Below are 13,657 nucleotides of genomic sequence, written 5' to 3'. Positions count from 1 at the left end.
CCTGGGCAGTAAGACAGTGCGGGAGGGGGGCTTGCTAGATGCTCGACACAGACGCAGGGAGTGACAAGTTATGGAGGGCACGGAAAGAAGGCATAGTGCCCATTTGGTGCGCAAGCAACGGCCGCCTCCCGTGGACCCAAGGGAAAGAGGGAGGATCTCTCCCTAGCCCATAAGTTCAGGGTCTTCAAGTGATTCTCCTTCGAACGGGGATCACCTGCCTACTCGGAGCATAGGCTACTCTGCTGTTCATTGCTTAGTCACTGGTGATTAGCATCTGAAAGAGTCATTAAGTTGTAAAAGGATTAGGGATGTACGAAAGTCACTTTTTCTTGGATCTGCTTCACGGTGGGGGGGAAGGCGCTCCGTCCCTCCCCCCGGAATCCTGCCCAGCCAGCTCCGCTCCACTGGGATTCCATGGAGCCGCTGGCCGGCTCTGCCAGCAGCCGGACATCCAGCCACTGGGTAGCAGGGACGCAAATGGCGGCTGCCATAGCCGCCGCCATTTGCGTCCCTGTATTCAAACATGATAGGCTACGTAAAGACTTACGTAGCCTATCACGTCTGGGTTAAACAAAAAACAAAAAAAACGCATACGCAAATGGCGGCGGCCATTTGCGTTCCTCATTTTTCACCGTCTTAGTCTACGTAAATATTTACGTAGGCTAAAACGGCGAATCAAAAAGGAACGCAAATAGCGGCCACTACGCTATTTGCGTTCCCCTTTATTTTCACTGTAATAGTCTATGTAAATATTTATGTAGACTAAGACAGCGAAAAATAAGGAACACAAATGGCGGCGGCCATAGCCACCATTTGCATACGCATTTTTTTTTTAACCCAGATGTGATAGGCTACGTAAGTCTTTACGTAGCCTATCTCGTCTATGTAAAAAACAACAACCACAAACGACCAGACTCAAATGGCGGCAGTGGCAGCTGGTCGGAAGACCAGCTGCCGCCGCCACCACCACAGACACAGCCGCTGCCGCCTGGAACATCTGCCCCAGGTAAGTCTCATCCCGGGGGGGATCCGCAGGGTGGTGGTGGGGTGGCAGGCCGTTCCACCATGGATTTCGGGGGGCCGAATGCACTGGCATTCGGCCTCACCAAGATCCGTGGCGGAATTCTCTGACATCCCTAGAAAGGATTAAAGCCTTGAAAAGAATCCTTTCGTCTGTGTCTTGAGTTGGCTATTGGGGTGTACTGAAAGAGACCACTAGGGCACTCCGGACAGCCTGCTGGTTGTTTGCATGAATGTCCATTAACTGCCCCATTAGGACTCTGCTTCCTTGAGGGAGAGTCTCCACCATATTTCAGTATGAGAGATGGCTCAAGCAGCTATCATGACATCTGATTTGTGAACAGGAACAGGAAAAACCAAGGCCAGAAGAGTCCCTTCATTCAAACCAATGTGCTGGGATTGGGCCTGTGTGATGGGGATTTCACTGAAACCCACCAAGGCCTCTAAAGTGGTAGCAGTGGCTCATGTGCTCACTTTTTATGCTGGCCAGAGGCAGAAGGCTGTCAGAGACTATTCATGCAGACAACAGGGTAGCTCACCTGGAAGGATGCATCTCCCTTGGGATGCAGAGAGAGAGAGGGGTGAGGAACAGACTGTCAGGATGCTGCTGAACTGTCTGCCATTCACTGGTCGGTCTGGTACTTGTCTTCAGATTGTCTGAGTGTCAGAAAAACTTCAAGCACTATCCAAGCAGGCAGCCCTCCAACAAGTAGAATCTGGGTTATATCCTCTCCTCTGTACATACATTTTAACAGCACTGTAGTGAAAACTTCTTAGGTTCCTGAATGCATATCACACCACAAAAATCAGTGGAAGAAAATACCGCTGCAATTCAATATTGCTCCTCACTGCCAGTCTCTTCCATCTCCCCTCCAGAAAGCCAAAGACATGGGATATTCAAGTTGTTGCTGCTGCATTCTACGGATCCTCCAAGGAAGGATTTGGAAGCGAAGGGGTATTGGGACTAATGGCCAGATATAAAAAGTTTCAAGTGGCATTTGCAACAAAAAACAAACTTTTGGGTAATATTTGAGAGGTTGTTGGGCTAACAGTGACTGCCACTTCATGCAGACTTATTTTGGTTTATGTTTCAAGCTTTATAAAACTATCTGTGTTGTGTCTGCTTGTGAATCTATCTATGTACATCACATCCTGCTTATGGCTGCCGATAAGGGTGCACGTTGCTGGTTCACAATGTACATGCTGAGGGAGTGGGATGCAGGTTCAAGTACTCAGATTACTCACATTCATGGATCATAATATATATGCACAATGAAGAGCCACTGTCTCTTGGAAAAGGGACCAGGAAGGAAGAAGACAAATACACCAAAGTAAGACACCCGCTAGAAGCTCATGCAGAAGAGCAGCTGCCCCTGTAGTCGAGATACAAGTCTGACAACTTGGCCCCAAGCATTGCTTACTCCAGACATTGGGTGGTTGTTTTGAATACAACATTTTGTACTTGAGATTCAGTTCTTGAGTATAAAAGACACATGTATGGCATCATTTATGAATAGTGTGTATGTGAATTAATGGTTTTGCCTGCTAAATAACCTGAGCAGCAACTAAGGAAGTATCTAGCCTCACTACCATGCATTTATTCATGCAAGTGCTCTCCATTCCTAAACAACACAGTAAATGTATTCTTTGTACTCAGGAATTGGTTTCCAGTTACAAAATGCAGTATACAGAAGATGTCATTCTTTTGGCTATCAGAACATCAGCCGGACGGTTATATAGAAACGTAATGAAATCATATAAGCTATGCTGCCATGGTTTCAGCAAGAGTTTTCTGAATTTGAAGAGTTAGCCCCACCTTTATTTAAGATTTCAGAAATTGCCAGTGTCTCACATGAAACTGGATCATATATAAATTTGCACATCTACTTATGCAAACTAGCATTTGTGGTGTTTCAGTTGTTTAGCTAAGAAGTGGGTGGGTGGGAGGGAATCTAGGAACTGGGAAAAGGGCAGTGCAACATTAAGGGTGCAATCTTATGGGGATAGGCGGCTGCCTCCAAACTTGGAGGCAACCGCCTATCCAATGTAGGGCAGGAGAAGCACGAAGGGGATCGTTCCCTCCACGCTTCTCCTGCCCTGCATTTTTGGCTAGACAGCTGATTGTGGCTGTCTAGCCGCGGGAGGGCTGAGTAGGGGAGGAGGCTGCTGGATGACACATAGGATGTGTCGTACCAGCATTTCCGCCTTCCCCGCCCCAGAACATCCCCCAGGATGCCCTGTTTTGGCTACTCTGCACTCCTCTTCCAAGCGTGGGGCTGTTCTGCGCTGACTGTGAGGCAGTGCGGAAGGGGGGGAAGGTCAGTTCCCGGAAAACCATATATCCTATGGCCGTCTAGCCGCTGACTAGTGGCCATAGGATTGCTCCCCCCATCACACTGTAAAATGCAAGTGGGTTACGTGTGTTTGTGAGAAGTCTCTGTGTAAACCATAGCAAAACCTTACTGATGGATGGATTTAGGTTTGTTTGTTTTCAACACCTCTACAACTCCATTGTTATTGGCCAGTTAACAAAGCTTCAAACATTTCTGAATGAATTCCACACTACCAGCCAGTGTGGTGTAGTAGTTAGAGTGCTGGACATGGGATTCAGGAGATTTGGGTTCAATCCCCACTTGGCTATGAAGCTCACTGTGTGACTTTGGGCCAGTCACTGACTCTCAGCCTAACCTACCTCACACGGTTGTCATGAGGATAAAATGGAGAGGAGGAGGATCATGCAAGCTGTTTTGGGTTCCTTGCAAGAGGAAAAAAAAATGGGATATAAATGTAATAAATAAATGTTACTGTTATTAGATTTGTGTACAATACAGAGGCAGGAAATTCAAAGCAAATTGAACCCAATGGAATCCAACTGCCAGATGGTTAGAACAGAATGCAACTCACTAATGGTTATGTACCATTACTTGCTGTGTGCCTGTGCTTGTACCTGACAGGAAAGAATACTCTGATGGGAAAATCAGGGCTGACTCAAAACAAAAATGTGATATCAACAACATGAATAATGTTTGTGTGGTAGCTCTTATTCATGGAATATGCAACACAGTACTAGAATCTGAGGTAAGTGAGGTTGGTGAGTGATGTACATGGGCTGCCACATTACCAGTAAAATGGAAGACAATGTTAATTCAGAAATGTACACCTTCATTACACGACACTCTAGTGGAGCCTTTTTCAACCTGGTGCTCTCCAGTTGCGTTGGACTGCAACTGCCATAATTTTTATTTTTATTTAATTGCATTTATATCCTGCCTTTTTTCATCTTGCAAGGAATCCAAGGTAGCTTACATTATCCTCCTCCTCTCCATTTTATCCTCACAGCAACAACGCTGTAAGGTAGGTTGGGCTGAGAGTCTATGACTGGCCCAAAGTCATCCAGTGAACTTCCATAGCTGAGTGAGGACTAGAACTTGGATCGCCCGGCTCCCAGTCCAACACTCTCACCACTACACCACACTGGCTCTCCAGCCAGCATTATGGGAGTTGCACTCCAACACACCTGGAGAGCAGCAGGTTGGGGAAGGCTGCTATAGTGACAGAGATGAAAGCACAACTGGCAACTAATAATATCTCAGTGGAGAGTGATGGCTGTGGGCAGTTCATCTGTAGGAGACTAGGGTCACGTTCTCCTCTTTTGCAGAAAATGAAACAAAAGGTTGAGTATTTGTAGGAATTCTGCTTTGTATTTCACCTCCAGTTACAATTTGGCATAGAGGAAAGGCCAACAGCTTTCCTGCAGCACGCATACTCAAATCTTGAGGAGTAACAGCTCATCACAAGACTTAGTTATGGGGGCTAAACATTGTAAGGCATGGCTTAGAGAAGTAGCACATTTACAGGAAAGGGGCAGCATGAAAGCAACAGAGAGCTTCATCCACAGCAAGCCTACCATGGAAAATGACTGCTAATCCTGGTGAGGTTTGCCACTGTGCCTACAAAAACGTTGCAAGAAGAACTTTGCTGTTTCTAGGTAAACCCACAACTTGTTTGAATGTTGTGTGGTAAAATGGTAAGGACAGTGTAAACTTATGTGTGTGTGTGTGTGTTGGCGGGGTGGGTGGGGGGGACTATTACCGATCCCTTGAAGTATTGGCTTCTGCTGATCCAAGAAACAATACATCTTCAGTTCAGAATGATGTGTGATGAGAGACATTCAGCTGCCAGCACTATTCCTGACAGTGCAACAGGGGTATTGTGATTAAATGTACAATCATCTGGGTCAGTTGTGCATCAGTGCACATCTAATATAAAAATGACCTATGGATTTGCACTACTGCAGACACAGGCTAATGCAAATTGGAAAAGACAGAGCTCACAGGACAGAAGAATTCTAGTCTTGGAGGAATCCCAGGAGCACCTGCCAACATGACCTAGAGCTCCAATATGAATTTAACTGCATCAGAAAAAAATAAGGAAGCAACCTTGATAGTAGTAGAAGATGGAACACTGACTCTGAGGACAGCAAGAGATAAAGCTGACACATTTCAGGGAAATTAATGAAGTATGAAGAGGACTATAGGGAACATAAGGTGTGCCATGTTCCATCCACTTCTACATCAGTACCAGCCCTGAAATATGCGGAGTACCCTATCTGCTAAGCATCACTGGAGTGTGATGAAATTGAGGGGGCTTCCAGATGGAGGAATCCTAGCAGTAGGAATTAGAAGGTATTGTGCAGCTGTTCTGTCTTTTACTACTCCTTAACATGTTTTCTGCATTAAGAGAAAAGACAGAAGAAACTGTAAGAAAAAAATGGGAGGGTCACAAGTAGAAGATCATGAGGTTTGGACCCCTTGTAAACTTCTGAAAATCTGCTGGGCATTGGCGCCATAAAAACCTCATCTGGAAGCACCCTATAGCATACAGGTACAGTCATTTGGTGTTTTCTGTTTCTGTATCAAAATGCAGAATGAAATACAAATGGGGCCTGAACTCAGTCACACTCTGCTTCACACACACACATACACACACACACACACACACACCCCTTCACTGATTCTGATAAGGACCATCCCTATTTAAAATGATCCAGTCAAGGCTGAAGTTTCACTGTTTAAGCTATCATGTGTGAGAGACAGAAATGACAAATCTTTTAAGCAAGATCAATGCACAACTATTTCTGGGCTGTGTGCCATAATATGAGTTTAGAATCCAGATCATTTTATGAAGGAGAAGATCTGGAGAAGTTCTGACAGAAGAACTGAGGGCTAGAAGAGGACGTTCATGGATACATGATCCATACCCACCAAACAAGCAGGAAGAGGCTAAAAAATGTACCTTGCTTGTGTAATCACAAACATGTTTAATAAAGCATACCAAGATGGTTTAAGTAGGTGATCATAACAGATGCTAGAGGAGAAGAGAAAATGGTAATGCCACCTGTTATGACAACATTATTTTTCTCTCTGTGTGTATATACTTGGAACCATCCTGACTGAATAAAGTAGGTAGCTATGTTCCTGTTACTTAAGTTAGGAACCTCAATTATCTGTTTAAATTTTAGATGGACTTGATGAAATAGTTAGAATACTATTTTGTTTCTTTTAATATGCCTGAAATTCTGTCACACATTTTCCTCAATAAATCTTAGTTTTGTTTAACAATTCTTTGTTTTGCTGTATGTAATTCAGTACTCCAAGCCATGTCTTCCCTGACACTTGAGCCACAGGATGTTTTATGTAACATGCAGGCGACTAAGTAGCATGTTGGAAACCTTCCTACATGTGGCAAGAAATATGCGCATATAGACCAGCCTTCCTCAACCTGGGACAGTCCATATGTCTTGGACTACAATTCCCACCATGCTGGCTAGGGCTAATGGGAGTTGTAGTCCAAAACAACTGGAGGGTGCCAGGTTGAGGAAGGCTGCCATGGTCTAATTTCACTTGTAGATGTCTAAAAGTCACCCAGAACAGTAATCGGACAAATCACCCACCACATATTACTGAACAGGGAGAGTACTGCTTTGTGAGAAAGACAACAACAGAAGCAAGTTTCCTTTCCAGACAATGACAGAAGCAAGTTTCCTTTCACAACCTCCCCCCAGCAATGGTGGGTCTCTCTGTCCAGTGTAAGATTGTGGAATTCTTTAAGAAGCAACTAAGAAGCTCAGTATCCACTGGAAAGTCCTTCTGACCGAGCTAATACTGCTTCCTCAAAAAGCTAAATAAGAATTGTCACAGTACCTACATGCCCTCTGTCAAATTCTAATCTACATGAAATCCACTATGATTTAGGGCTTGATTCTGTTCCCACTGAAGTCCACGAGAATAGTATTGGACATGTAATCAGTTATTTAAACAAAATCAGTTTTATGTTAAACCACTGGGTTCTTTGCAGCAAGCATTTTATTATCACACACTCAAATCTGAAAAGGTACTTGCAGCTGCTGGAAGATTGCCTGGTCCTAGACAACCCAGTTTGAAATGTAACCAACCCGTTCAGAGTGGAAAATATTCTCACCTGCCCCCAACTTTCCCCCCATTTGGTCATCCCCTGCTGACACAAAACCTATGCACAACTGAGGGCCACTTGTGCAACAGACAGGTCCTAAAGGATCTAGGAAGATCTTAGCCATAGTCTCCAGAGGAGACATGCCCAGAAAAAGGAAAGATCCTGACCACAGAGACCTTGATGAGTACGGTTTTTCTGTCTTTAAAGCAAGTACACAACAGACTGTGCAACCTCCTAGAAGCTGGATAAATGCTTCATAATATTTAAACTGGTGTGCCAGTGTTGATCAAATTTAGGTTAAACGTCTCTGAAAGGTATAATCTTTTGTCATCTTCTGCGTTCTAACAGTAAAAGTCAATCAGCTCTTTCAAAGATACTTGGTCACATTTTCGCAACCCTCAGTCTGTCATTCATTCCTTCATACCCTTCATCTACATACAGATGATTCATTTCACCATTAGAATTCATCTTAAAAAAGCAAAGAGGATATCAAAGGAACAGGAATGACAAGAGGTGTTTGGATAGGGCTGGCAAGGCTCCCTATGATTTTAATGGGAGGTCTGACCCCGCCCCCCCATTATACATCGCTAAAGGAATATGTGGGAAAGAGGAAAATGTGCTAGGTTTCCAACTTCATCCGGGATGCCATCTAGGGATGTACAGATTTTATTAGATCTGTTCCACCAGTGTTTTGTGGATTATCAGGCATCTTTCATTCCGTCAGTCATTCATTGATGGAATCAGATTATTTTTAGAGATGTATGAGAATTTTGTTCCACTTGTGCAAGTGCGCATTAGCACTGATGCATGTAAGCACAAGTGCAAATCTGTGCAAATTATCCCCTGTGAAGTTAAAAAATGATCCTCAAGTTGATGGAATCTGCGTGACTTGGAAACAGCTGGTCTGCTGCAGAATCTGCAGGTCGGATTCAGGAAAATCCGAACTAATTTGAATCCGTTGCACCCCTAATGCCATCTGTCCCCTGGACATGCTGGCCTTAGCAAAAGAGCCACTGGAACAAAAAAAAGGAGCCTCTTTCAGTCCTATATGCCATAGGTCCATACTCTCCCACTAATCATCAGCACTCTATTCAAGCTAATTCAATAACATATTATTGTTGACCCCCTTTTCCCCCAATGGTGTTCCATTAATTATCCCATATCTGTAATGTGGTACAGGTATGAGCAACCATAATGTATTAACCAGGAGCAAAGAGTGCTCTGAATTCAAATTTAATCCTAGCATGACACTTCAGATGGCAAAACTTATGATTTCAGTTGCAGCCAGGATTTGTCAGGAAGGTTCTGATTCAGTGTACGTATAGCTGTGGTAACTTATGCCAACTGATGAGTTGCCCTTCACTGCATATCAGATAGTAGGCAGATGAGAAAAAATAAATAAGAGATTGTTTTTAACTCTTACAGATCAGGAAAAAATACTATAAATTCAGGTCTTTTTCTGGTCTCTCTTGGGATTTTACTTAGAGGAATGGTGATACTGTATTTCATGCACTAAATAAAACTTGATTGTTTTTCAGTTAATAAACTGTTGTCAGGTCTTCTGACAAAACAGTCTTCAACTGATGACTTATAAATGAAGGATAACCATGCAAAGGCAACTGTTCCTCTTGATTAGGACTGCTTCTGTTACATATTCTTTAAAACATGGATCACTATAAATTACTTTACATACTTACATTTTGAGTGGCACATACACCCAAAATTTAATTATCAGACAATGTGCTGAGGTCCTGCCTCAATTATGAATGTCAGCTGAAGAAAGGCAGTGGCCATTCACAGAGGTAAAATGAAGGGCACTCATCTGACTTTTCCCATTTCAAATGTATTTCTACTAAGCAACATTCCCAAGGAAGCCAAGTAGGCTTTTTCTATGGTTCTCTAAAAAAACAAAAAAAGCACTGTGTGCTATCTTTATCATTCAAGTGTTAATTTACAATATCCCTATTAATGCTTCAGACAGAAACCTTTGGAGTAGGTGCCTGCTTGTAGCTGCAACTACTGAGCAGGAATGTATGATGGGTCCCCTCCCTAAAATATAATGGGGCATATGACAGAGAAGCTTCCCAAGAGAGTCAGTTAGATGAATCCTATTGCAGTTAGCAGCAGAGGAGGAAAGATATCCTCTTTCTCCAGCACTTGGACAGTGCAAACATGATGTGAAAAGGGGCACAGAATACGGGCGGAGAGGAGGTACCACAGGGAATACTGCAAATGGCAATCAGAGAATTCAGGGGCTGAATACACATTTGTGCAAATGTGCTGGGGGTTGAGTGGGTTGTGGATTGATAAAGGGTGAACAGGTGGCAAAGGGGAGAGAAGAGAAGCAGGAGGAAGAGTTAAAGAAGACAAAACAGCAAAAGTTGTATAAGTTTGGGGAGAGCAGAAGAAGCTCCTGGAAGATGTAAAACAGTAGTCCAGGGAGCCTCTTGTTCAGTTTGACCAGTACTAAGTTCCAGTGCTAAACAGAGGGGACTCAATGGGTGCAACTTTAGCAGGAAAAAAGATGGGATTGTCCTACCCATGATTTGTGCTCATGTCTCTAACAAGAGTGGAGAGATCAAGCAAAGACTCATTTAAAATGAAAAAAGCAACATAGAACACTGCTTTTTACAATCTTGCATGAACTAATATTAAGCTGCAGTGCTGAAATATGGAATGAGGGTTTCCCTTATTTCTGCTTTTTACAAAGCCCGTTAAGCATTGTTGACTATGGCTATTTCCTTACTTTAGGCCTGCTTGGTATTATGTAATTCTCTGCTTTGTTGTTAGGATAAAGTTAATCTAAATGGCCTAAAGGTAAATACAATATGCAACATTGAATGAAATGGGAAGATTTTAAGGACACATCAGTGATGGAATAGAGATTACAAAATGTTAAACACCTGTTAATTTCAGACCTTAACAAGGTGATTGCATTTAGAACATTTAACAATCTTTGAATATTGGAGAAGAAATTTTAAAGGTCTTCTTTTCAAAGCCTATGAGGTAAGACTTCCAATCTTGCCAGGTGGTTGTGATAATTGGATTATAAAATAATTCTCACTATTAATGGAGATTTGAGACACCTACACTATCCATTTAGAAGGTGCTCCTCCAACTGCAGCAGGATAAGTAGCTGAATCTCAGATAAAATTCTCTGTCTCTCTTCCTCAGCCTGGCCAGTTCAAGAGAAACAGCTTATTTCTTCGTCGAGTAAAATCTGTCACACTTCTTAGCGTTATTACAAGCAATGATGTTTGGAATTTCCTTTGTAAACCAAGTCTGAGTAAGTTGTTTAGAAAACATAACTGGTTCTCCCACCCTGTGTGTGTGTGTGTGTGTACACACACACACACACACACACACAATTTCATTTGTCTCACTAGAACTAATTCAGAATCCATTAGAACATTCTTCTTATTAGAATTTATGTAAAATCTTTATACTGTGTATCATACACGATTCAATTAACACACATTCCTAGTGTCTGTTTTATTAAACCTAATTCAAATGTAAAGAAGTTTTTTTACACACCCTTTTTTCCAGAGTTGGCAATAAAGATCTACTCCCCAATAACATGCCCTCTTCTTGGTGTGAAAAAGGTATTTTGTTCTCTAAGCAAGTATACAAAAAGAAATAAGAATGTATACATGGCTCTCCATGCTAAGGCAAGAAGATTCTGAGCAAAGGAGGTCCTGGTAAGTAGAATTTGCTCTTTTCAGTCCCTGTTCCTACTTTGTTGCAAAGCAAGTTCTTTGGGAATCTCTATGGTGCCCAGAGATGGGACAATCCCTTTCATAAAGTATGCAGTTCTGCATATAAGTTTATCTCCTGGGTGGTAGGGGTAGGGGAGAGGGATCTTGGCTGTGGAAAGAGTGGCTCAGATATCCTGAAGAGAACTCTTTTGTCTCTTCCCTGCCTGAAAGCAAACTCTGTGGGGGAACAAGGAAAGCAATGAAGCAATCATCCCATTTTAAGATGTCAAGAAGTTGGGTCTCTATTCATCTCCCAAGGTCAGGGAAATGGTGGTGTTTCTGCGAGAGAGGGGGTTTCTTCCCAAGCCTTAGGATGGTGGCATTTTTGAGCGCTCATACTTCACTCTCACTAATGCACATTCCTTGTCCAGGTTATGGGGGAGGGGTAAAGGTACAGGGGTCCACACCCTGTTCTCACCTGTGGATGTTCATCTCCTGTGGTGGCTGTCGTGCTTTGTCGTAGGCCACCTTGGCAAAAATGCCTGCAATGACAACAAAGGCAATGGCCCCACACGAAATGTAGACGGTGGCATTAGTGTTGTCCTCATTTGGGTCATACCCATTGGGTATATCTCCAGGTCCATCATTACTGGTGGCGGGGGTCATGGGGTCTGTGCTGGGGCGTGGGCCCTGATTACGGCACCTGTCCTGATTGAGCTTCTCAGAGCGCTTATTGCAGCAAAAACGGTAATAGCAGGTGCCGCAACAGTAGCGGAAATCCTTCTGGCTGTTGTTGCACTCAAACTCCTTGTCCCACTGCCCACTCACATCGTAGTAGCCCATGCATGTCTCATATGCTGGGCTAGAGCTGCCTGCACTGCCACTTGAGGACACCCGTGCTGGCCCCCCACCAGGACTGCGCCCACGGCCTCCCCCACCACCGGCTAGTGCGGAAGAGGGTGCTGTGCTGACCAGTGTCTGATTCAGTTGCTCCTTGGTCGGCCTGTAGGGTCGCCGTGGTGCCACTGCCCCCTGTGTCCGATTGCCCTTGGGTGTCCGTGGGGGCCCAGCTGCCTGTGTGGTCAGGAGCAGGGTCAGGGCATAGAGGGCGAAAGGCAGGAGCAACAGGAGGTGCCTCCACCCCATGGTGAGTCGAAGGGAGCAGGAGGTGGGGGGCTCTGCCCCGACCCAGCCTAATCAAGGACCTTGGCTTGGCCACTCCATGGATGGTGAACAGGAGCAGGGTTCGGGAGCTCCTTGGTGCTTCACTGGCAGCCGTCCAGATCCAGCCCCCTTCTCTGGAGATGCTTCTTCATCCCGGCAAGAAGGGAGAGGCACTTCGGGGCTGCTTCAGGGCAAAGAGGGGCTCTTCTGCCAGTCCCTGTCCTGCTGGTCACTGCTCCTCCCGTGATGGGCTAGAAGAGAGAGAGACACACATCAGAGGCTACTTGGCCCAGGAGACATGCAGCAGGAAAATGAGGAGGAGGGGTGGCTTGCCAAGGGACACTGGGGCTACCCTCCGTCAAGGGGCCTACTGAGGCTGAGGGTTACGAGGGGAGGAGTCGGGTCAAGTGTCCGAGCTGCCCACAGGAAGCAGAGAGTCTCCTCCAGGTGGTGGGTGGGAAGAGAAACTCTCCCGCCAACGCTGGGCTGGATGCCATCAAGGAGGAGGGGTGGGGGGCAGGCGGGCTGCTGCTGTGCCGCCGCCGGGGCATCATCTCATCTCAGCCGAGAGCGGGGCAGCAACAGCGCCGGCTGCTCGGATGCCAGCGCAGGACCTCGCCGGGGAGGGAATTCCCTCGGCACAGTCCCTGGCGAGAGGGACAGGCGGCGGCGGCAGCAGTACAGCAGGCGCTGGCTGGCTGCATGGACCGCAGCGCTCGCGGGCCACCCTGCGTGTCCCGCTTTCCTCGCCCAGTGCCCTTGCCCCAGCCCAGCGCGCCCGCCTTCCTACACTCACCATGCCCGGGCGGAGCGGGAGCACTGCGGAGGCGCCGGGCTGGGCATCCTCGCCGCCGCGCACTGGCCAGAGCTGCCTGCGCCGCCACCTCCGCTGCTCACAGGGGCTCGAGAGGAGTTGCCGCCGCTGCCGCCGCCGCCGCCGCTGCTGCTGTTGAGCGGGCGGGGACAGCGAGAGGCTGAGCGCGGAGCCGCCGCCTCTCCTCTCCTCCCTCCCTCCCTCCCTCCGTAGGCCCGCCCAGTCCCGGCCCCCGCGAAGAAGTCGTAGCCCCGCGGGGCCAGGGGCCGGGGCGAGGCGGTTTGGGCGGCAGGGCGACGGCCGCCTCCGTTCACCTTTGCGCGGCCGAGGTCTCAGGACTCCTGCCCCACTCGCTCGCTCTTCGCAGATTCCGCGCTCTGCGCGAGACGCGGCTGCTCTCTCGCCGGCTCTCTCTCCACCCCCACCCGCTTTTCTCGCCCTGCAGGACCGGGAAGAAGCCTTTCTTTGCCCACGTCCTCTCAGCGCCCGGAGG

The 13,657-nt window shown here is 46.3% G+C and overlaps 1 protein-coding gene across 1 annotated transcript in view; it reads right to left on the bottom strand.

Annotated features, from left to right (window-relative positions):
- SHISA6 (shisa family member 6) overlaps positions 1–13,207 on the bottom strand; it is a 366,376-nt gene extending 353,169 nt beyond the window's left edge. Inside the window, exons 1-2 of the mRNA XM_084838392.1 lie at positions 13,147–13,207; positions 11,665–12,601 (exon numbers count right to left, since the gene is read on the bottom strand). Of these exons, the coding sequence (XP_084694518.1) occupies positions 11,665–12,332 (668 nt within the window). The 5' untranslated portion in view covers positions 12,333–12,601; positions 13,147–13,207. The remainder of the gene's footprint in view (positions 1–11,664; positions 12,602–13,146) is intronic.
- Positions 13,208–13,657: the final 450 nt, after the last annotated feature.

Source organism: Heloderma suspectum, chromosome 2, assembly GCF_057233095.1.
Source record: "Heloderma suspectum isolate Gila_16-S chromosome 2, 16-S_ref, whole genome shotgun sequence".
In the NCBI taxonomy this organism is placed as follows: domain Eukaryota; kingdom Metazoa; phylum Chordata; class Lepidosauria; order Squamata; family Helodermatidae; genus Heloderma; species Heloderma suspectum.
The sequence above is the reverse complement of the archived record's forward strand: the minus strand, read 5'-3'. Positions and strand labels throughout refer to the sequence as shown.